A 24,306-nucleotide genomic window follows, 5' to 3' on the forward strand; every position below is an offset into this window, starting at 1 on the left:
GTGATGTGTGGACAAGGACTGTGCGTACTCCTGGCATGCAGTGGGTACTTGGTAAATGGTGGCTGTCGCTGCTGTTTGTCCTGGGACTGGGGGCGGTGGGGGGGATGGGGCTTCAGAAAACGTCTTCCTACCAGTTTTTTCCCTTTTCACCTTCTTAGCGCCTACAATCCGGGAATCCCGGAATCCCAGAATCTCCAGTTGGAGGTGAAGGGTCAGCTAATTTAAACTCCCACCACAGCAGGCGTTCCAGGTTCTGTACAGGCTCTCGCCTCCTCCCGCCCATGTGGCCCTCAGGACCACAGCCCTGCTGCAGTGCTTACTGGGGAGTACTCAGTGTGCTGGGGGAATGCTCTGGCTCTGGAGTCCTTTGGCTTAGCGCCCAGCTCTGCCATCTCTGGCTGTGTGATCTCAGGCAGCTCACCTCACTTCTCCCAGCCTCGATCTCCTCGTCTGTGAAATGGGGGTGGTGATAGTGCCTGGCTCCTTAGAGCAGGGGATTTGGTGAGATGGTGTGTTAGTTTGTGTAGAGTCCCCTGGAGGCTCAGAGGGCATGGCCTGTCAGGGCAGTGAGAATAGCTTCAGGCTCTGGGTCCCTGGCCTAGGTTTTCGTCCTACGTTCTTTGCCTCCTCTTGTTGCTAGAGAACCCATAATGCTGTCTTCCCCCGGTTCCTAGGTTCCTGGGAAACTTTGGGACCAGGGAGTCCTTTTCTCTTAGCCTGCGAAGGTGACCTGTGGGACTGAAAGGGAAAGGGGGGTGAGACTTCTTCTAGGGACACTTTATTTAGGTGACTGCGAAGAATAGAGACAGTTCAAAGACACAGCCCTGTGCGAGAGTGGGCAAAGGTGTGAGCAGGCAGTCCAGGGAAGAGGAAGCTTAAATGGTTAATAAGCATATGCATAAATAGGGAAATGCAAACTAAAACAGCAGGATTCATGCTGGCAAGACTGGCAACAGGCAGAGGCTGGCTACTGCCCGGCGTTCTCACGTCCTGTTTGTGTGCGTCAGTGCAGGCATTTTGCAGGGCATGTCACCTGCCACAAATCACAGATCTTCGGGCCCAGCCATTCTTACTCTTTGTATCAATCCTGGAGAGACACTTAGTACGTGCCCAACATGTCCACTGCTGCTGTGTTTACAGCTGCAAAGCCTGGGAACCACCTTATTGCCCAAAGGTTACGGGGAGAAGTTAAAAAATGCCACGGCATATTAGAGACAGAAAGCAGATTAGGGGTTGGGGATTTCCCTGGCGGTCCAGTGGTTAGGACTCAGTGCTTTCACTGCTGGAACCTGGGTTCAATCCCTGGTCCCGGAACTAAGATCCTGCAAGCCATGTGGTGCGCCCGCCCCCTAAAAAAGAAAGCAGATTAGGGGTTTGGGGGGAGCTGGGGGGAAGGGAAAATGGAGACTGACGGCTTGACAGGTGCAGGTTTCCTTTTAGGGGGATGAAAAAATTCTGGAACTAGATGGTAATGCTGGTTACACAATATTGGAAATGTACCATATGCCACTGAATTTTACACTTAAAATGAAAAAGTTTGTTATATTTTACCACAATTAAAAAAATTATAATGTAATATACCACAAACCATTGAATTATACATTTCAAATTGGTGACTTGTATCTGAATTTATATCTCAATAAAACTGTGGTTAAAAAATCCAGTTGTGACACAAAAATACAGTATGATATCATTTTGGTAAAATTACACATTAATCCCTTCCCACCCCTCATCCTCCAAAAGATACTTCTCTAGGTGTAGCTACGTATAAATGCATAGACAAAGGATGGGCAGGACAGTCCGAACTCATAACAGCAGGGCTGGATTTGGAGGTAGGGATGAGGGGGACTTTATCGGTTTTCATTAAATATTTTATAATGAGAATATAATTTACTACTTCTATCATTAGAAGTATAATTTTTAGAAAAGGAACAGGACCTAGAGGATGTAGACATGTCAGTTTATTGCTTAATGAGTTGGCTTTCCCTGCCTTCCCTTGAAGGATTCCGAAAAGTTGATGGAGCAACAAGGAACATTATTGAAACGGCTGGCAGAGGCGGACTCCGAGAAAGCGGTAACACACAGCTCCCCCTGCCTGCTCCAGGGGGTATAGGCGATGGCGTAGAGGTGCTGAGTGGCAGCAGGAGGGCTGGAGCCCCGCTCTGACTTTTCTTTGGGTCTTAGTTTCATGATCTGTGAAATCATGAAACACATATCCCCGTCCCTCCTGCCCCACCGGGCTTGTCCCTCCTGCCCCACCGGGCTTGTCTAGTCAATCACTCGAGAGCTTGAACCACCAAGCTGGACATCAGCATGAGGGATGGTGATGACGGTGATGGATTTGTAAATCGTCAGAGTCTGTTCCCTGAATTTCCGTATTTGTATTATGGTGCAGACTTGTTGACTCAACAATTCCAATCCTCCCAAGGAATCTCTCCCAAGGCAGCATGTTCCAAAGTCTGTTCCATAGAACCCTGAGTTCCTCAAGGTGTTAATGGGTACAAGAAACAAAAGGGGGGGTTGATCCATGGCCAAATAAATTTGGGGAACTGCTGCCCAGGCTGAATGACAAGCTAAACCAGCTGCTTAACTACAATACCTTTTGGAGCCTTTCATGTATTAATGCCTGTTGGGAGTCTCCAAGAGAAAGAAAGAAATAGAGACCATGGTTCCTGAGGTTTGGCCCTTGGCCCTCGGTGCCTGGCCGAACATCGCTGTAGGGGATTCAACGGTCATGGTGATAATGCCTAAACCTGCATTCCCAGCTCGAGAGCCTTATCAAATTATGATACATCCGTAAATTGAAATGTTAAGGTGCTTTTTCAAAAGATATAGAAGATTTAATCACACTATGGTAAATGTGGTTATAGTGCAAAATAGGTATCTGACTTTTTAATGTGTGCTAACAATGGTGATCTCTGGGTGGGGGATTATGGGGCTTCCTTAGTGTTTTGTGAGTCTGTGTTTCAGTGTGTCCCACAACTAGCATTATTTTAAATTGTAAAAAATTGTGATACAGATGCTGGGTGCTTCCTGCTAGGGTCTCTGTGACTTGGGCCAATGTATTTGGGACTTGGGCCCAGTGACCAGGCACTCACAGGAGTGTTTGTCCTCCCTGGGCGGGGCCTCCTCACCCTTCGCAGGGAGCTCAGACAGTGTGTGTGTGCCCTCTCCAGCGCCTGCTATTACTGCTGCAAGACAAAGACAAGGAGGTGGAAGAGCTCCTCCAGGAAATACAATGTGAGAAGGTACCGTCCCCAGCAGTTGCTCCTCTATATGGGCCAGCAGAGCTTAGTGGGTAGAGTGCGCTCTGGAACCAGAGAGCTGGGTTCAAACCCCGGCTCTGCCACTTTCTCTGTCTCTCCAAAGGCTCAAGCGAAGACAGCATCTGAGCTTTCGAAGTCCATGGAGACCATGCGTGGGCATTTGCAGGCACAGCTTCGGTGCAAAGAGGCAGAGAACAGTCGCCTCTGCATGCAGATCAAGGTACCTGCCAGCCCCACAAGTGGGGAAGGGAGGGGGCGGGGCCTGGCATTCGAAGGGCAGTGACCTGGCTAAGGCTCTCACACTCAGGAAGGCTTTGCCCTAAAGGTGTACAGGGCCGCTGTTGCCAAAGCACTCTGAGCCAGTGGCAAGAGCAGTGGACCCTGAGGGTCTTGGGTGCCCTTCCCAGCGGTGACCAATTGGGTGCCATGCCCCTGAGCCAATCACTTAATCCCTTAGGCCTTTAGTTCTCATAACTACCCATGGGGTAGGGGGTGGGCTCCAATGCAGCTTGCATCTTTGAGCCAGGGACCTGCTGAGGTCACAGCTCTGCTGAGGGGCTGAGGAATATCTCTGACCACTATGCTGAGTTCAAGGAAGGATTCCAGAAGAGCTCTATCTTCACACTAAGACCCCAGTGGGTTCAGTAATGGGAGGGGTGCTACGGAGAGCTGGGAAGGGCCTCCACCTCTGCTCTGCACTGTGGGAGCTTTATGCCTCCACACAGTTGACCTGAGTTCTCTCTCCCTCATTCCTTCTTTTTGCTCGTCCCCTCTCACCTCTACTCTCTGCCTTGCCCCTTCCCGGCCTTCCTTGTCCCTCTCCCCGCACCTGCTCCCGGGCCGTCCTCTCCCAGAACCTGGAGCGCAGCGGAAACCAGCATAAGGTGGAAGTGGAGGCCATCATGGAGCAGCTGAAGGAACTGAAGCAGAAGGGAGAACGAGACAAAGAGTCCTTGAAGAGGGCCATCCGAGCCCAGAAAGAACGAGCTGAGAAGAGTGAGGAGTACGCTGAGCAGCTGCACGTGCAGCTTGCTGACAAGGTAGCAGGCCTCCCCGAGAAGGGCTGGCCGATGGTGAAGGGTCGGGGGTGGGTTGGCTGCCAGCGAATGGCTGCTTTGAGCAGGGAGAGGTGAAAAGCTGAGTAGAGGTGGCCGGGCGGGTGGGCCAACGGAGAGGAAGATGGCAGTGGAAAAGGGTGAATGAGCTGGGAGGACTGCTGGCTGCTGGGTGGAGGGAGAGGCGGGGGGGCAGTAAATGGGTAAAAGGATGACGATGGGGGTGGGCAGCTGGCTGGAGACAAGTGGAGGGTTTGTGGGACATTTTAACCACATCCATATTGTGGGTGGGAATGACAGTTAAGGAAGGATTTGCAGTCAGGGCGCGTGGGATGCTGGAAACTGAAAAGCAACAGCTGGGCTCCCAGTTCACTCTCAGTGCTTCTAGGAAGGAATTTCAGGAGTGAGGTTGAAGTTATCAGGGTGAGGGGTGACCTGGGGTGACTCCCAGCTCGCTTGGCTTCAGCGGTGACACCAGGCTGATGGACCCTTCTGTCCCATGTTCCCAGGATCTTTATGTTGCTGAAGCTTTATCCACTCTGGAATCATGGAGGAGCCGCTACAACCAAGTTGTGAAAGACAAGGGGGACCTCGAGCTGGAAATTATTGTCCTGAACGAGTACGTCTGTGTTAGGAGAGGGCGTGTGGGCCAATGGGAGGAGGGGGTGTGCCAGTGCACGGCGCCAGGCAACCCGCGACAGCTCACGTCGCTCACACAGCTGCCATCTGGTCTCGTCTGGTCAGGGACTGCATCGGACTGAGCTGTGGGCGGCCCTGGGGTGGGCCTTCTGGTTGGACCCTGGGTCCTGGTGCCAGCCCCCGCCCCAGCATCCTACCCCCCGGCAGGCACTATGCAGGGGCCTTCTCTGCTCACACCTGGGCTTGAGCTGGGCCGCAGTCTGCACAGCATGGGAAATGGGCACAGGCACCCAGGAAGGTATCCTCCTTCCTGTCCTTGGGGCACAGGGCAGCTGGTAATCCCTCTGTCTTCTCTCAGTCGTTTTGTCCACCAGTCAGTAGGTCAGAGGTATGGCCTGGGAGTAGGGGGCAAAAGTGGCCTCAAGTTGAAGGTGACTGAACTCATACCTTTCTTGCCACTGGTGAACTGTCAACAGTGACCATTCTCAGAGTCAGCTATAGTCATGTGATCATTCATTTAAAGATACTTATCGAGCATACTATATAACAGGCTATGTGTTGGCCTTGAAGGTTACAGCAGTAAAAAAACAAATGCATTGGACTTCCCTGGTGGCACAGTGGTTATGAATCCACCTGCCAATGCTGGGGACATGGGTTCGAGCCCTGGTCCGGGAAGATCCCGCATGCCGTGGAGCAACTAAACCCGTGTGCCACAACTACTGAGCCTGCGCTCTAGAGCCCGCGAGCCACAGCTACTGAGCCCGCGTGCCGCAACTACTGAAGCCCGCTCGCCTAGAGCCCGTGCTCTGAAACAAGAGAAGCCACCGCAATGAGAAGCCTGCGCACCTCAACGAAGGGTAGCCCCCACTCGCCGCAACTAGAGAAAGCCCGTGTGCAGCAACGAAGACCCAACGCAGCCAAAAATAAATAAATGAAATAAATAAATTAAAAAAATTAAAAACTAAAAAATAAAGTTGCGTAGGAGTTTGCCAGTAAACCAATACAAGGCGTTTCCTTGGGCCTAGTCAGTACTCACTAAATATTTGCTGAGTGGTGAACTGTAATTTATCAATACTGAAAACATACACTGTGCAAAGGTTCTGCAGTATCAGGTGGGTCTACAGTCAAAAGCCCCAGTGCTCTTCTCTTCAGTCTCTATTCTTGGATTATAGCCCTGCTGAGGGCCTGCGGGTAGGGGAAGGGAGCAAGGGAAGCTTGTGCCTTGTTATTGCTCATGGCACCTGCCCTCGACTGGAGGAGACAGAACCCCAGTGGAATATGTGTCTGAGGGAGACGGGTGCCTGGGGTTATCCCTGACCACTGGGCCTGCGAGTTCTGTCCTAACTTCAGTTCCTAACGGGTTAAGAGATCCAGGGGGTGCCGTGGGGAGCTGGGGAGGGACTGTGTCTCTGGACTTTGTCTTCAGGGAGTGTCTCAGCCTCACGGGAGGATCACAACAGAGAAGGCTTCTTGGAGGGGGTGGTATGAGAGACAAACCTTAAAAGGCTGTTAATACGAAGTGGGATACCTGGGAATGCCACAGGCGGCAGTGGCAGGGCAGCTGCTCCTCAGGGTGGAGACTGGGGAGCAGGCAGGTGCCAGGAAGAGAGACATGGGTGACCTGGGTAGGAACACTTGGCCCTACTCCATACCAAGTCCAGGGCTGCTCACAACCTGTGGAATTGATTCTGTCTGCTTTCACTTTGTGACCTTCCAGCCGGGTGACAGATCTTGTAAACCAACAACAAACCTTGGAGGAGAAGATGCGGGAAGACCGGGACAGCCTGGTGGAGAGACTACACCGGCAGACTGCCGAGTACTCCGCATTCAAGCTAGAGAATGAGAGGCTGAAGGTCGGTAGTGAGAGCCGGGACCAGGACGGTTGGGTGGAGAGCAGAGGCTGATGGTACTCCTGGTTGGGCCCCAGAGATGACCACCGGGGCCTTCAGAGGGCCTGGAGGCAGCAGCGTGATAAGAGGGCTTGTTCTGGAGTCGGAAAGACCTGGATTCAAGTCCTGACTCTGCCTCTTAGAGCTGCAGGACCTGAACGGGACGTTTCCTCCTGTGTTGCTGCAGTTTCCTCAGCGGGAGGAAATGAGGTCCTTGTGAGAAGGTGGTGATGCATGTGAAGTGCTTAGCATGACAGTCAGCCCCTGCACGTGAGATGGACCTGACTTTGAGGTTAACATTGACTCTTCTGGGGCACTACTGGGCCCCTTCACCTGCATTAATTCTCACTTTAGCCTCCCAATAGTGTAATTATTATCTCTACTTTACAGAATAAGGAAACTGAAGCTTAGAGTTTAAGTTTCTTGCCAAGATTTTGCCCTTGGAAGCGTTGGAGTTGGGATTTGAACCTCAGTCTGACCCTGGGGCTCTAACCACTAGCTCTTAACCACTCCCTCTACACCCTCCCAGCACACCGAGGGCGAGAGGCAACCGAAAAGAGGTAGATGTTGCAGAGCCAGGTTGGATCTTGGTTTTTAGTTGATCTGGGCAATAACATCTAGATCTATTTATTTATTACTGACTTTTTTTAAGTAAAATTGATTTTAAGGAAGTATAATACAGAAAGGTACACAAAATGAATGTAACTTTGTCCATCAGTCACCCTGATTGAACCTTAAAGCCAGCACCCCGGTGACCTTGCCTAGTTACAGACACCCCCTGCCAAGGGCACGGTTATCCTGACTTCTGTCACCGCAGATTAGTTTGCCTGGTTTTGAACTTTGTGCCTGGCCTTTATGGCTTTTAGTCAGCATTATGTTTGTGGAAGTTACCCATGTCATGTGTGGCAGTTCATCATTCTCAGTGCAGTGCAGTGTATGAATGTACCACGATGTGTTTATCCATTTTCCTGTCGGTGGACATTTGGGTTGTAGAACGTCTTTGTACCTCTTTTGGTGCATATATTTGGTGTATTTTTACAGTTTCTATACCTTGAAGTATAATAGAAATGCCAAGTCATCAGGTGGTGTACACAAATTCAGCTGTGGTAGATGTCACCAAATAGTAAAGCGGTTGTACAGATTTCCGCTCCCATCAGGGATATGTGAGATAATACTTGGTATTGTCCATCTTCTTCATTTTAGCCACTCTGGTGGGAGGATAGTAGTATCTCATTTCTTGTAGTGCAATTGTTGGATAAATGACAGATAAGCCCCGTGTCTAACAATTAGCTGGGGTATTGGTTGCAGTATGGTATGTCTGTGTGGTGAAACACAGTGTGACTGTTCAAAATGATTGTAGAAGTGTATTTTCCTAGCTGTTATCATTACAAAGATAAAATATGCTCATAGTGAAAGTTGAAAACATCACAGAAACGTTATATAGAAGTGAAGGTCCCTGTTACCGTAGATGTGTATTTTTCCAGTTTTTTCCCCTGATACTCACATACACATTCAAACACATGCACATCCATTCATCCAGCCATTATTCTGCAGCTCGCTTTTCTCCTTCAACCATATTCCGTGGATATCTTTTTAGATTTTTTTTTTTGCTTTATCTCTTTTAAATGATTGCTTGTTATTTTTTTGAGATACCGTGATTTATTTTGTCCCATCTGCTAAGGTGAGCATTTGGGTTGTAGGAGAACATTCACTGATGAGAGAAGTAGTTCCCAACTTACTTGTTAATTGAAAAAGTTCGTTGCAAGGCAGTAAGTATATCATAATCCCATTCTTATTGGAAAAAATAAAATAGCTACACGGTTATCAATATATAGCCATATAATAAGGCATCATGATTCATTTTTCTTGGTTTTATCTCCCTTTTCTTTAGTGATAATGTAGTGCTCTTTTTTTTTTTTTTGGCCAAGCCGCAAGGCTTGTGGGATCTTAGTTCCCTAACCAGGGATTGGACCCGGGCCCCTGGCAGTGAAAGTGCTGAACTGAGTCCTAACCACTGAACCGCCAGGGAATTCCCCCATAATGTACTGCTTTTTGTAATAAGAACAAAAAACACAGGAGTCTCTTATTTGCATCTGTATGCACTTGAGTTGGTCTTATCAGGAATCCTGCCCTGGTGCCTCTCTGAGGAAAACTGCTGGTGTGGGTTTGAGTAGGTGGGGCTTCCCTTTGCTGGCCCCTCGGAGTAGGAGCTGGGGTTGGGATGGCCACCTGCCCCGGAACCTTCCCGCTGGTGACCGACGAGCCATCCCTTCTAGGCTAGCTTCACCCCTATGGAGGAGAAACTCAGCCAGGCGCACGTCGAGGTTCAGCAACTGAAGGCATCGGTTAAGAACTACGAGGGAATGATTGACAACTATAAGAGTCAGGTAGGCCTCTCAGGTGCCAAGCCTGCCAGGGCAGCGCCTCCCAGCAGGCTGGGATGGAGACTTACCATAAGGCCTCTCCTGGGAAGGTGTTTTTCACCAAAACTTGGCTCTGCCCAAGATGGCCCGATGCTTTCTTGGTCCCCAGGTGATGAAGACCAGGCTGGAGGCTGATGAAGTGGCTGCCCAGCTGGAACGCTGTGACAAAGAGAACAAGATCCTTAAAGATGAGATGAACAAAGAGATTGAAACGGTATTGTTCCCCTTCCTCGCTCTCTTCCCCTACCCAGTCCCATGTCTGTCAGTCTGTCCGTCTTGTTTGTCATTGGCCCTTTCCGATGTGGATGACAGAGATTCATGAAGGTTCTTATTGCTGGGCTGGTCCACTCTACTGTGTACATACTCTCTCCTTCCTCGTCTCATCTCTTCCTTCTCTCCTGCTTCCTCATTATCCCTCTTTCTCATCCTGATTACCTTCTTTCTTCACTTTCCTTAAAAAAAAGTTCCCCTGCTTGGAACATCCAAGTGGATTCAAATCCACAGATCTGTCAGGCCTTAGCTGTGCCTATTTCATTCTGTGTGGTGTCTTTATTTTGTGCCAACCGAAAGTGTTCCTCCTGTCCCCTTCCCCAAAGAGCCTTATTCTTCTAGAGATGACTTGTCTCTCTAGAAGCAAAGGGGTCATCTTAATAGTAACCTTGGAGATGGATTGAGTCCAGGCTCAGCCATTAACTTGTTGCATAACCTTGGGCAAGTCACTGCCTCTCTCTAGTCCTCAGGCTCCTCGTTAATACAAGGATGCACTAAGCCCAGATAGGCCGTAGCTTTCCCTCTGACCTAGAGCATTGTGATTGCCTTCCCAGGGGCTTTGAGGTTAGACTAGACTTGAATCCTGCCTCTGCCAATTTGTAGCTGAGTGACCACGGGCAAATGATCCTTTGATCCTCAGCGTCCTTATATGGGGATAATGGCACCTACTTAATAGGTTGTTGTATGAATTTAATGAGTAATGCCTGGGTCCTGGAGTTTGCTACATGGTTGCCATTATTCTTCAATGACTGAAGGAGTGGCAGGCTCAAGTGGCCAGTCAGGGCCAAGTGTGTCCCCCCAGAGATCAGCTAGATACCCTCAGTGGCCTGCAGGGAGGCCGCACTTCTGCCCGTGGATCTTTCAGGATCCTTTCTGGGAACTAAGGGCGGCCCTGCCCTAAATCCAAAGCACTCTGCCTGGCCTCTTCAACAGCCAGGCCCTTCCCAACGGTGGGCCCCTCTCTCCCACTCCAGGCGCGGAGGCAGTTCCAGTCCCAGCTGGCTGACCTGCAGCAGCTGCCTGATATTCTCAAGATCACAGAGGCTAAGCTGGCAGAGTGCCAAGACCAGCTGCAGGGCTATGAGAGGAAGAATATCGACCTCACAGCCATCATATCAGACCTGCGCAGCCGGGTAAGGGACTGGCAGAAAGGTTCCCACGAACTAGCCCGAGCAGGGGCCCGCTTACCAAGATGAGCTGCACGCCCCCCGGCCCCCAGGGAGGACCACTTCCTTTTTCTTGGCTGCCGCTTTCTCAGAGGAGTGAGCTATCATCAGTGCTGTGAAATAAAAGTCTGGTGTGCCAAATGCCTTGTGTCTGCACAATGTGATTGTAGTTATAGGAGCCGCCACTCGATTGGAGCTGCCGGGCCCTCCTGCTCTTGCCCCTCCCCGAGGGTTCCAAGGCTCCGCCAGCCTCTGCCCTTCCCGCTCCGCTGCTGCCCTCAGCCATGCGCCACCAGCAGACACCAAGCCATAGGTTTTCTTTTTTTCCATCTTTCTCTTGCTTTAGCTGCCTTTCCGTAGTCTTAACAGACCCCTTGCCTGAGCTAGGGGTCCTGAAAGAGGACTTCCTTTCTACCAGAAGCAGTCTGCCTCTGGGTTACTGGAACCAAGCCTACAGTGTCTAAGAAATGCTATGCCTCTCGTCTGCACTGTGACCTTGGGCAAGACCCTTCCCCTCTCTTAACCTGCTTCCTTGTAGTACCAGTGAAAGTAGCTACCATTGTTTGAGCACGTGCTCGGTGCTCCAGCATTCCCTCATTGAATTCTCCCGGGAACTTTGCAAGGGGTCTTATTTTCCCCATTTTACAGAAAGCAGCCCAGGGCATAGAGGGGAGAAGTCATTGCCTGAGGTCACAGAGCTAATACTTGTCAACAGGGATTGGAACCCAGCCAGCTCCGTCTGGTTCCCAAGCCCAGGTTCTCAGCACTCTTAAATCACCAGGCTTCTCTTGAACCTGAGCATTCTCAGGGCCTTTCAGGCCCAGACGTCTGAGGCTTCTGCAGAAGGCAGCCTTCTGGATAACTTCTCAAACTTGCCAGCCTGAAGGACTCAGTAGATTTCCTGTGGCCTTGCCTGCATTTGTCCCCATTTAAGAAGAATGAACTCAGCGGTCCCAACTACATCCTCGGTAAAGCTCCGTGGTGTGTCATGTGGGCCAGTTAGGCCTGCCGTCTGCTTCTGCCTTCTCACGTCCGCCCAGATCCCACTGACTGGCCTCTCCTGATCAAGGAAGTGTTGTCGTGGCTCTTCAGGATCGAAGCTGGCTTCTCTCGGCGCAGGAAAGCCTTCAGTCTCGGGGGTCGGGCCTAACCTGTCCCCGCTCTCCCCTCTCCTCCAGGTTGTGCGTTGAGACTCAGATGCCTGCTGAGGGCAGTGTGCCTCTCTCCTGGGTGTGGATGACAGGTCACAGGGAGAAGGGAGGGCTGTACCGGGAAGTTCTTTCGTAAACCAGTCTGTGTTCCTGTCATTTTAGATCGAACATCAGGGGGACAAGCTGGAGATGGCAAGAGAGAAACATCAGGCTTCCCAGAAGGAAAATAAACAGCTGAGTCTGAAGGTGGATGAACTGGAGAGGTTAGAGGCACTTGGTCCCATCTCTGTCCTCTTCCTAGGACCTGAGACTTTCAGCCACTTAGCTGCTTTGGGCCTAGTGTGCAGAAGTGTTTGAGGGACTCAAGGCCCTGGAAGGTACTAGGCAGACCTTAGAGGAAAAGCTGCTTCCATTGCAGTGGTAGGCATTGTGGGAGAGAGGAAGGCGTTCTCCAGCCAGGGGGGACGCTCCATAGCAGTGTGATCAAGGTCAGACCATCCATAGGCATCACCTATCAGAAAGGCATGCTTCGTCCAAGCAAACGGGCAGGGCCAGGACGCTGCGGTGGGGGCCTCCCCCCATTCTGCTCTTTGTTCCCGATCGTCCTTCCCAAGACCTTTCTGATCTGTTCTTCCCTGTTCCTCATGGACTGTTGGAAGCAGTCGGGTAAAGAGGACACATTTTGGAATCAGAAGCTCTGGGCCTTGGTCCCAACTTGGCCACTTAACCTGCATTGTGATCTTGAGCAAGTCATTTCACCCTTTGAACCTCTGTTTACTCACCTTGAGAAAGGGACCAAGGTAGGGATAACAACCCAGCTCATGGGATTATTGTGAGTCCTCCATGAGATAATCCTCAAAGGGCTTAGCATTACTACCCGGCATGCAAAACTGTGCCATATATGTTAGTATATACGAGTTGATATCTTAGATGTGAGGAAACTGAGCTCAGGGAGAGGTTAAGTGACTTGCCCAAGGTCATATAGCTGGTACTTGGCAAAGCTGCGACTTAGACTGTCTTCCTCCAGGGCTTTTAGCATCTGTAAAATGAGGGCTGGAGCCTCAGTTTTCAGAGGTGAAAGGCTTGGGGTCCCAGGAGGCTGTAACTGGCCCAGGTGGCTCACACAGCCTGCCAGCAGGGACTTAAAGCAGGTGGTCTGCCCTGGGCTCCACCTCTACTCTGCTGGCCTCGAAGGTGTAGCTGGATTCAGCAGGACTTGCAGAGCTCCTTAAATTGGAAGGTGCCCTGGAAGTGCAGCGGGGACCATGTGTACACACGGGATGGTCACTGCTGCCCCATGGCTGGTCATGTATGATGTCGAGTGGCGCAGCTGAAGTCCCTTTGCTGAGGGAGGCAACAGTGAACAGAAGAAGTTAAGCATGTAGGTTTCGGTGACAGACGTGCTAGCTGTGCTGGCCTCAGCCAATGACTTCAGCTGTCTTCGGCTCAGTTTCTTCATCTGTAAAGTGGGAATCATGATGGAACCCACCTGCCTGAGCCGCAAGTTGCTGTATTACACGTGATGACATACAGACTTAGCACAGCCGCGGTCAGTCTGTGCTTCTCCCACTCTTCGTACAGCTCCTTGCCGCCTTGCTGCTCAGCAGATTTCTTTGGTTTATTCCTGTTGTTCCTTGGAGATTCTTGGTGTGATGAGAACCCCAGCCCGGGGTGGCTGGCAGCCCCCAGCTGTGTGGAACCCGACAGGCAGGGGGACGAGCAGGATCTGATTGAATGCTTTCACCTAGGAAACTGGAGGCGACCAGTGCCCAGAATATCGAGTTCCTACAGGTGATTGCCAAGAGGGAGGAGGCAATCCACCAGTCCCAGCTGCGACTAGAAGAGAAAACCCGGGAATGTGGGACCCTGGCGAGGCAGTTGGAGAGCGCCATTGAAGATGCCAGGAGGCAGGTCAGTCTCAATTCTATTACTAACCTATCTCTGTGTCTTTGGACAAATCGCCTAACCCCTCTGAGCCTATCTCTCCATCTGAGAAATGGGCACATAGAAGTAGTACCTGCCTCATGAAATCATCATAAGGATCAAGTGAGCAATTATCGTAAAGGACTTGGCACTTTATTCACAACCGCTCCTTTGATTGCTGCCTGAGTGGGCATCAGACAGGTGTACCACGTCTTAGGTGATGACTCATGGAGCGTTGGCAAAGGGCAGGTAAAGCGGGGTTGCAGAAGTTGTCCCCATAGTTTGCTCCTGCCCTGAGGCTCCAGAGAATTGTCCGCAGCGAGACCAGTTAGTGGGAGCGGCCCAGCCTTCTCTTTACCAGGTGTTCCCCATGCCAGGTAAGCCAGCCCCACCTCTGTGCGTTTCTGGCAGGTGGAACAAACCAAGGAGCACGCAGCCTCCAAGGAGCGAGCAGCCCAGAACAAAATCCTGGACCTTGAGGCCCAGCTGAGCAGGACCAAGACTGAACTCAGCCAGCTCCGGCGGAGCCGGGATGATGTGAGTCGGGCTGGGGGTGGGAGGACGGGGTAGGAGCAGACAAGAAGGGAGTGGGTTGAGATCTGAGCTTCCTGGCGCCTGCAGGGCAAGATGTTCTGTTGTTTTTATGAATATGACATGGTTTTATTTTTCTCGCATCACTTTCCCGTCCCTTCAGGATATCCCAGGCCAACCCCCTTTTTTATTAACAGTTTTGTTAAGACAGCATTTACCGTAAAATTCCCTCATTCAAATTGCACAATTCAGTGGTTCTGAGTATATTCAGTGTTGTGCCATTATCACCACAATCCAGGTTTAGAATATTTTCAGAAAGAAAATTACCTGTTAGCAGCCACTCCCATTCCCCTGCCCCAACCCCTGGCAACCACTAATAAAGTCTCTGTCGCTATGGGTTTGTCTGTTCTGGATGTCACACACACTTGGCCCCGGCCCCGTTCCTCCTCTTAGGCTGACCGCCGCTACCAGAGCCGCCTGCAAGACCTGAAAGACCGCCTGGAGCAGTCGGAGAGCACCAACCGCAGCATGCAGAACTACGTCCAGTTCCTGAAGTCGTCCTATGCCAACGTGTTTGGGGATGGTCCCTACACTTCCTACCTAACGAGCTCTCCCATCCGCTCCCGGTCTCCTCCTGCCTAAGGCAGCCACTCTTGGGCTAGGAGCTCGGATGGATGCCGTGGGAACTGAGGCTTTGCTAAGCCATACCCAGAAAGCCTGTTGGTTTTCCTCTCTCGTCCTGTGATGAAGTATGTTCAGGGTCTTGTCTTAGCTACTAGCTCCAGAAAAGTGCCTGAAGCAGCAGGGGATGAAGCAGAACCCACTTCGTTCTCTCCTCTCTGACAGCATCGCCTGACGGAAGTTTTTAATTACCCTGACAGGCCTTAAAGTTACTACTATTAGGGTCAGATTGTAACTCACCGTGACTTTGCTCATTCCTTTCCCAAGAGAATGTTTGGACTGGACTTGCCCTCCAGTTCCCTTACAGCTCTCTTCTTTTTAGGACTGTCTCTTGCGTTTTCCCTGACCTGAACCAGCAGGAGCTGTTCGCCAGAGGTCCTCACCGCTCCTCATGTTCACTTGCTGTTTCCCTTATTTCACGGGTATGGTGTTTTCCCCAAGGTGCTCCCCTCCCAAGCCCAGTGGAAACCTCTCATGGCCAAGTTTCCTCAAGGCCACTTGCCCTCACGCACTTGCCAATAGACACTCGAGGGCTTATGTCCAGTTCGCCTTGTAAAAGTACAATCCCAATCTCATTGATTTTTCTCTTCGCCAGGTTTGTATCTGTGGAATGCATTTATTCTTGAAACATGTACGTTGTTTTACAAAAAGCTTTTATAATCAGTATTTAAGTCTCCATCGGATGATTTCCTTTACCCGCCCCAGCCCTCTTCTAAAAATGATTCAGTAAAATGCTGCAGGAGAGCCAGTAAACGTTTTTAAAGGACTTGGTGTGTGAGACTCCTCATTTCATTTTGGCCAGGCTGGCTCTTTCTCCTTTGCGTGCTTTCACTTACAATCCCATGAAAGGCCTGGAGGAGACACACTGAAGGGCACTGCTCAGTGTGTGAGGGCAGCCTACTTTAGCTGTTAGGAGGAAGATGGGATGTGTATGTATTACTATTTTTTTTAATGTTAATTGTTTTCTGAATGATAAGGTTATGGGCTATTTTTGTTCTCTTCACATTTTCCTGTATTTAAAAGAAAAAAAATTCTTCAGAGAGAAGAGAACAAATTTGGTGTACTATGCTGGTACTGACCTCTGGGAGATCCAGTCTGGTCCTCTCTCAGCCACTCTAACCCAAGTCCAGGAGTTCCCCTATGTCCTCAAAAGCAATGGCTCCCACCCAGCCATCTGGATTCCATTACCAGAACCGCCCCACCCCCCCATCCCCCCCCCCCCCCCCGTTTTGGAGACATGCGTAGTTTCCAGCTTTTAATGTTTTGGGTTTTTTTGTTTGTTTGTTTTTAATTTTATTTCCAGCTTTTAATTTTGCCAAGGAAGGTCACTGAAATCACTACTACCGGCTACCACTGCCACAAAACCAAGCCTATTTTCACACCCTTAACACAAATGGACTTGAACTTTCATACAATGTATGAAAGCTCTTCCTAAGAAAAAACAGTTGGCAAACTTACACCGATGTGCATTCATTTCTGTATAGTTTGTCATTTCATTAGTTTGCCAAACTAATGAAAACCTCCTCAGTGCAGGGTTCTGCTATTTGTAACGATGGTGCGGGAAGCACCTCTTTTCCGGTCCATTGCTGGGATTCTCCCAAGAGCGTTCTATTTTTCTTCGTAAAATGTTGTATTCCAAAAAGTCCAGAGAGTTTGTGGGAAATGTTTATATTGCTTCAAACTCGAGAGTTTTCCTTTCTGCCTCAGACTGAGATCCCATGAAATGGGCAAAAGGGTCAAAAGTTAAAGGGTCCTAGTTAAAGCTGGCCTCAGGCAATGGTGAACATTTCATTTACTGAGAGATAATTCACATAAAATTCACTCTTTTAAAGTGTATAATTCAGTGGCTTTTAGTATATTCAAAGTTGTGCGACCACCACCTTTAGCTAATTCTCGAACATTGCCATCACACCCCAGTGGAACCCATTAGCAGCTGCTCCCCATTCCCCTCCCCCCAGCCCCTGGCAACCACTAATAGTCTGTTTCTCTGGCTTTGTCACTCTGGACATTTCACATAAATCATACCATATTGTGACTGCCTTCTTTCACTCAGCACGATGTTTTCAAGGTTCATGTCGTAGCGTGTATTTGTACTTCATTTTTATGGCCCAATAATATCACATTTTGTGGATACACCATATTTTATTGACTGGTTGACGAACACACGTGTTTCCATTTTTTGGCTGTTACAAGTAATTCAATATTCTACCAGTTTTTTGTGGACACATTTCTTTTGCGTATATATTTAGTAGAACTGCTGGGTTAATGGTAACTTTTTTGGCCGCAGGCAGGCAGGATCTTAATTCCCCGACCAGGGATGGAACCCCCGCCCCCTGCAGTGGAAGCGCACGAGTCTTAACCACTGCCAGGGAAGTCCCTCTTTAACCTTTTGATGAACTGCCAGACTGTCTTCCACAGGAGTTGACCCATTTTAGAGTCCCACTGGCAGCGTATGTATGAGGGTTCCAATTTCTCCACATGCTCATCAATACCTGTTCAGTTTTCTGCAACCCGGAAGGCCCAGCCTTCTGAAGCCCCCAGGTCGTAGCTCCCTGCAGGGGAGCGAGCCTCGGGCCAAGCCCTGTGCGCAGGCGCGTTGGTGGGCGGGCTCAGTGCCGGAGGTGGGGCCATGCAGCCGTTAGGGGCGGGATTGAACTGCGTCGCTACGTGTGCGCCCCGGAAGCGGAAGCGAGCACCTGTTTCCGGTCGGCTGATTCGAGGACTTGTTTTGTCTCAAGCGGCGCCCCTGGAGACCTGTAGCGGGGCGGGCCATGCCTTCCGAGGGTCGCTGCTGGGAGACCCTGCAGGCGCTGCGCAGGTCTGAGAAAGGTCGCATTTGCTACCACCGCGATTGGCTGTTGCGGGGCGAGGTGAGCAGTGGCCCCAAAGGGGGCGGTGGTCCTTCCTGCCCCTCGTCACGGGACTCTGCTCTTCCCTAGCCCTTGGCATGTCCTGCGCCAGGGAACCGGTGCGTTCTTGTAACAGCCCGGGTTTGCTGCTTGACTCCCGTGTGTGCACCACCGTCTCTCGCCTATTCTAGCCTTCCGTGGAGCTCCCCTTCAGACGTGCTCTTTGGAGGCTTCATTGCTCCCCGCAGCTGGCGTTAGGTGCCTGCGCCTATGTTGTCAAAGCAATCCTGGCCTCTCAGGGTCAGTTAGTTTACTGCGCGTCTCTTGTGTTAGGAGATCCAGATTTAGTGGTGAACGGTTAACAGGACCTAACTTATTGCTGCCAGTGAAATGACCAAACTTTTAGACGACGGAAGTTGGACGGACCTGGGAACTTTAATGGGGGCGTGGTCACTGCATCTAAGATTCGCAAAGCCCTGTACTAGACCGCGCAGGTGGGGGAATATAGAGACGGTTAAGGCATAACTCCTCTTCCCGAGTTGCTGGTAATCTAGCTACAGGTATGATGTCTTGTCTCTTCAGACTTAAATGTGAAACACTTCTAAAGCATTTCTGTCTTTATGTCTTTGACGGTTTTAAAGAATACATATGTTACATTCTATAGGATGAATTCCAGCCTGAATCTGTATGGTGTAGACTCAGATTATGCATTCTTAGCAGGACTACCACAGAAATGATGCTGTGTCCTCAGTAAGTCACATCAGTCACACATAGATGCTTCAGCCCATCCCAACACTGGTGATGCTCACATTGATCACTTGGTTACAACGGTAACTTCCAGATATTTCCACGTAAAATTCACTTAAAGTTCATCATTTTCCCTTTTGTAACTTCTTAGTATTTTGTTGGGAGGTAGTCCAAGGTTACACCAAAATATTTTTTTCTTATCAAACCTCCACCGTTAGCATTTATTGGTGATTTCTTCCTGAATCAGTCTTTTCTGTGATGTAGACGAATGGTGTTTCTTTATAGCTACCATTCCTACGTTTGTTAGCTGGCGTTCTACTGTAAGGAAGAGCTTTCTTTTCTCTTCTGTTTAATTATTCATATCAGAATCCTCATGGGTTCCTTCTGTTTAATTGTTTATATCAGTATCCTCATGGGTTCCTATTTTATTCAATGAGTTGTGATCCACTACTTGTAACCTTGTGTGTGTATATTTGCCAGTTTATGTCTTTTGCTCATTTTTCTATTGGGGTTTTGCCAATATTTTATAAGTTCTTTATGTATTAAGGATAATAATATTCCTTTATCTGTGATATATATTGCATCTTTTTTTCTAGTTTGTCAGTTGAAATTATTTTCTCCGTTGATGGTGTTTTTTATGGGTTTATTTTTTACATTTGAAACTTTGCTCCTGGAATTTATTTTGGCGTAAAGAAAGAGTAAAAAGTTGTCTCAAATTCAACATCCTTTCATGATAAAAACTCTTTCCAAAGTGAGTAGAGAGGGAACATATCTCAACATAATAAAAGCTACTTTTATTATGGGACAAATAAAGCTACTTTTATTGTGGGACAGACCCACAGTCAACACAATACTCAGTGGTGGTGAAAAGCTGAAAGCCTTCCTGCTAAAATCTGGAGCAAGACAAGGATGCCCCCTCTCACCACTCCTAATCTAATATAGAATTGGAAGTCCTAGCCACAGCAGTCAGACAAGGGAAATAAATAGAAAGGTATCCAAATCAGAAGGGAAGGGGTAAAATTGTTATTATATGCAGATTACATGGTACTATCTATAGAAAACCCTAAAGACTCCACAGAAAAACTACTAGAACTGATAAATAAATTTAGCAAGGTAGCAGGATATGAGATTAACATACAGAAATCTGTTGCATTTCTTTACACTAACAATGAAATATCAGAAAGGGAAAGTTTAAAAAAAAAAACCCTTTTAAAGTCACATCCCCCCCCCAAAAAAAGAAACCTTAGAAATAAACCTGACCAAGGAGGTGAAAGACTTATATTCTGAGAACTGTAAAACACTGATAAAGGAAAGGAAATTGAAGATGATTCAAAGAAATGGAAAGATATCCCATGCTCTTGGATTGGAAAAATTAATATTATTAAAATAGCCATACTACCCAAAGCAATCTACAGGTTTATTGCAATCCCTATCAAATTACCCATGACATTTTTCACAGAACTAGAACAAGTAATCCTAAAATTTATATACAAGCACAAAAGACCCAGAATTGCCAAAGTAATCCTAAGGAAAAAGAACAAAACTGAAGGGATAACCCTCCCAGACTTTAGACAATACAACAAAGCTACAGTAATTAAAACAGCATGGTATTGGGACAAAAACAGACATATGGATCAATGAAACAGAATAGAGGGACCATAAATAAACCCACACACCTACAGTCAATTAATCTTCAACAAAGCAGGCAAGAATATACAATGGAGAAAGGACAGTCTCTTCAGAAGGGTGTTAGGAAAGTTGGACAACTGCACATGAATCAATGAAGTTAGAACATTTCCTCACAGCATACACAAAAATAAACTCAAAATGGCTTAAAGACTTAAATGTAAGACATGACACCATAAAACTCCTAGAGGAAAACATAAGCAGAACATTCTCTGACATAAATCATAGCAGTGTTTTCTTAGTCTTCCAAGGCAATAGAAATAAAGCAAAAATAAACAAATGGGACCTAATCAAACTTACAAACTTTTGCACAGCAAAGGAAACCATAAACAAAATAAAGACAACCTACAGACTGGGAGAAAATATTTGTAAACGATGAAACCGACAAAGGCTTAATTTCCAAAATATACAAGCAGCTCGTACAACTCAATAACAAAAACAAACAACCCATTCCAAAAATGAGCAGAAGACATTTCTCAAAAGAAGACATACAGATGACCAATAGGCACATGAAAAGATGCTCAACATCGCTAATTATCAGAGAAATGCAAATCAGAACTACACTGAGGTACCACCTCATGCTGGTCAGAATGGCCATCATTAAAAAGTCTACAAATAATAAATGCTGCAGAGGATGTGGAGAAAAGGGAAGCCTCATACACTGTACCCCAGTGTATGAGGCTTCCCTTTTGAAAAGATATATGCACCCCAATGTTGTTAGTAGCACTATTTACAATAGCCAAGACATGGAATCAATTTAAATATCCATTGACAGATGAAGAGATAAAGAAGATGTGGTATATGTATACAATGGACTACTACTCAGCCATAAAAAGAATGAAATAATGCCATTTGCAGCAACATGGATGGACCTAGACATTATCAGACTAAGTGAAGTAAGCCAGAAAGAGAAAGACAGATACCATATGATATCACAAGTGGAATCTAAAATATGATCCAAATGAACTTTTTTTTTTTTGGCTGCATTGGGTCTTCATTGCTGCGCGTGGGCTTTCTCTAGTAGCGGCAAGTGGGGGCTACTCTTCATTGTGGTGTGCGGGCTTCTCATTGAGGTGGCTCCTCTTGTTACGGAGCACGGGCTCTAGGCGCACGGGCTTCAGTAGTTGTGGCACACAGGCTCAGTAGTTGTGGCTTGGGGGCTCTAGAGCGCAAACTCAGTAGTTGTGGCTCATGGGCTCTAGGCGCGTGGGCTTCAGTAGTTGTGGCTCACAGGCTCTAGAGTGCAGACTCAGTAGTTGTGGTGCGCGGGCTTAGTTGCTCCGCAGCATGTGGGATCTTCTGGACCAGGGGTCAAACCCATGTGCCCTGCATTGGCAGGGGGCTTCTTAACCACTGCACCACAAGGGAAGTCTCTAGTAAGCACTTTTCTATGCCTATTTTTTATTTGCTTATTTTCATTTTAAAAGGTATAACGTGTTCATTTAGAAATTAAATACAGAAAATTAGAACAAGTAGAAATATGTCACTGATCACCCAAGCTTAACTTCTGGTATATTTCTTTCAAATTTGTTAGGGTATTTATTTGTATTTATTTTATATCATTGTAGACATAGTTATTTATACTCTTGTTTTTTCACTTAAAATTGAATCTTGGGGGAGGAGGAAATGGAGTAAGGTCGTCAAAAAATAGAAACTTCCAGTTATAAGATAGATAAGTACTAGGGATGTAATATACAACTTGATGACTGTTAGCTAACACAGCTATACAATATATAGGAAAGTTAAGAGAGTACCTGCTGAGAGTCTCATCACAAGAAGAAATTTTTTTTCCTTTTTTCTTTCTTTTGATTATATCTATGTGAGAAGATGGATGTTGTTAGCTGAACCTATTTAATCATTTTACAATATATATAAATCAAAACATCGTGTTTAGGCCTTAAAATTTTACAGTGGTGTTTGTCAATTATTTTTCAATAAAACTGGAAAAATTTGAACCTTACATAGGATTCACAATTGGCATTTTTAAATGACTAGTATTCACTGAGTGTGTATACCATAGTTTACTTCAAAATTCCTTTCATGTTCTTTTCTGTTACAACGTTTTAGATTGCTTTCAAATCTGCTTTTTTTTTTTGCGGTACGTGGGCCTCTCACTGCTGTGGCCTCTCCCGTTGCGGAGCACAGGCTCCGGATGCACAGGCTCAGTGGCCATGGCTCACGGGCCCAGCCGCTCCGCGGCATGTGGGATCTTCCCGGACCGGGGCACAAACCCGTGTCCCCTGCATCGGCAGGCGGACTCTCACCCACTGCGCCACCAGGGAAGCCCTCAAATCTGCTTTAATGACCATCTTTGTGCATTGTTCCTTTTTCTGTAGTTAGGGTTATTTAGTCTGATACTCTAAAAGGATAATAGTCAAGGTCATTATCAAGAAGCTACTGTACTTTCTCTTCATCTCTGATTGTTAATACAGTTACTTTGGGTCTTTGGTATGTATGTATGTATATATTTATTTAGGCCTTCTTAGATTTTCAGTAAAGCATGTAGTGGATTATAAGGACAAAATTATTTTTGATTGCTTAGATCAGTTGACGTTCAAGTTGAGCTTAACCTTCTTCTTTCCTCTAGGATGTTTTAGAAGAATGTATGTCTCTTCCCAAGCTGTCTTCTTATTCTGGATGGGTAGTAGATCATGTCCTACCCAATATGCAAGAGAACCCACCTCCCTCTGAGACTTCAATATCCCCTAGATCTACTTCAGCCCTCGGCCAACCTTCATTTGTTCCCAAATCTCCTGTCAGAGACCCTGCCTTCTCACCAGTCTCCTCAGCAACACCAGATGGAACCAAGGTAAGGCTTTTGATCAGTTTAAGACAAAAGACAATGGTGGCTGCAAAGTTGAAGTGTTTAACATTGTCATACTACAGTGACCTTACTCTGGAGAAAATAATGATTGCTTCTTCGAATTCTTGTAGCTGTTTGTAGCGACAGTGTTTTCCACATCACCCAGCGTTCTCTTTATGAAGACCCAGAGAGAGAAATTCCTCTCTATTCTTAGTACCAAGAATAGTAATTAATTTCATGAGCAAGTGGATTTTTTTTCTCATGAGCGTTGCATCTGTTTAACTCAACAAGGTCTCCCTTTTTGTTGTTGGCTGCTGGAAAGCTTAGAGTAAATTTTATACTTGCTCTTAGATTTACATACCTTATTGTTGCTTCTGTATGAGTTTTTACCTTCTTTCTGGCTCTATTTTGTTCCTGCCTTTGTTTCTCCCACTTAAAACAGTTAAATTGTTGCTGGGGCTCTGCTCTTCTCTTTTCTCTTCTCTTCTCTTTCTTTGTATCTCTAGACGTATTTATTTATTTATTTATTTATGGCTGCATTGGGTCTTAGTTGCTGCACACGGGTTTTCTCTAGTTGCAACGAGCGGGGGCTACTCTTCGTTGCGGTGTGCAGGCTTCTCATTGCAGTGGCTTCTCTTGTTGCGGAGCATAGGCTCTAGGCATGCGGGCTTCAGTAGTTGTGGCTTGCAGGCTCTAGAGCGCAGGCTCAGTAGTTGTGGTGCACAGGCTTAGTTGCTCCGCGGCATGTGGGATCTTCTGGACCAGGGCTCAAACCCATATCCCCTGCACCAGCAGGCGGATTCTTAACCACTGCACCACCAGGGAAGTCCTGTTGTTATGCTTTATGTTCCCTTATAAGCTGCATTAAATCCTTTCTGGATCAAAGTAAGATATAACAACTAGTATAACAAGAGTTAATAGAAAAAAAGTCTTCTAAACTTCTAAGCACTATTGTGCTTTTTCTTTTTTTTTTTTTTAATTATTTATTTATTTATTTATTTTTGTCTGTGTTGAGTCTTTGTTTCTGTGCGAGGACCTTCTCTAGTTGTGGCAAGCGGGGGCCACTCTCCATCGCGGTGCGCGGGCCTCTCGCTATCGCGGCCTCTCTTGTTGCGGAGCACAGGCTCCAGACGCACAGGCTCAGTAGTTGTGGCTCACGGGCTTAGTTGCTCCGCAGCATGTGGGATCTTCCCAGACCAGGGCTCGAACCCATGTCCCCTGAAATAG

General features: G+C 47.7%; 2 protein-coding genes across 17 annotated transcripts in view; both read left to right on the plus strand.

The window, feature by feature from the left end:
* ODF2 (outer dense fiber of sperm tails 2) overlaps nt 1-15,760 on the plus strand; it is a 30,836-nt gene extending 15,076 nt beyond the window's left edge. For 15 of the 16 annotated variants that reach the window (XM_033427058.2, XM_004269138.4, XM_033427060.2 and 12 more), the window contains 13 exons: nt 2,003-2,074; nt 3,177-3,248; nt 3,370-3,486; nt 4,121-4,306; nt 4,831-4,940; nt 6,678-6,813; nt 9,126-9,236; nt 9,382-9,486; nt 10,517-10,675; nt 12,022-12,122; nt 13,608-13,770; nt 14,194-14,319; nt 14,767-15,760. In XM_033427058.2, coding sequence (XP_033282949.1) covers nt 2,003-2,074; nt 3,177-3,248; nt 3,370-3,486; nt 4,121-4,306; nt 4,831-4,940; nt 6,678-6,813; nt 9,126-9,236; nt 9,382-9,486; nt 10,517-10,675; nt 12,022-12,122; nt 13,608-13,770; nt 14,194-14,319; nt 14,767-14,955 — 1,647 coding nt within the window. In that variant the 3' untranslated portion in view covers nt 14,956-15,760. Of the gene's footprint in view, nt 1-2,002; nt 2,075-3,176; nt 3,249-3,369; nt 3,487-4,120; nt 4,307-4,830; nt 4,941-6,677; nt 6,814-9,125; nt 9,237-9,381; nt 9,487-10,516; nt 10,850-12,021; nt 12,123-13,607; nt 13,771-14,193; nt 14,320-14,766 lie in introns of those variants that run through there. The other variant, XM_049711606.1, reaches the window with a different exon arrangement.
* Nucleotides 15,761-17,685: 1,925 nt separating this feature from the next.
* Nucleotides 17,686-24,306, plus strand: part of GLE1 (GLE1 RNA export mediator) — a 44,047-nt gene continuing 37,426 nt past the window's right edge. Inside the window, exons 1-2 of the mRNA XM_004269137.4 lie at nt 17,686-17,864; nt 22,864-23,085. Coding sequence (XP_004269185.1) covers nt 17,766-17,864; nt 22,864-23,085 — 321 coding nt within the window. The 5' untranslated portion in view covers nt 17,686-17,765. The remainder of the gene's footprint in view (nt 17,865-22,863; nt 23,086-24,306) is intronic.

This window comes from Orcinus orca, chromosome 6 (genome assembly GCF_937001465.1).
Source record: "Orcinus orca chromosome 6, mOrcOrc1.1, whole genome shotgun sequence".
In the NCBI taxonomy this organism is placed as follows: Eukaryota; Metazoa; Chordata; class Mammalia; order Artiodactyla; family Delphinidae; genus Orcinus; species Orcinus orca.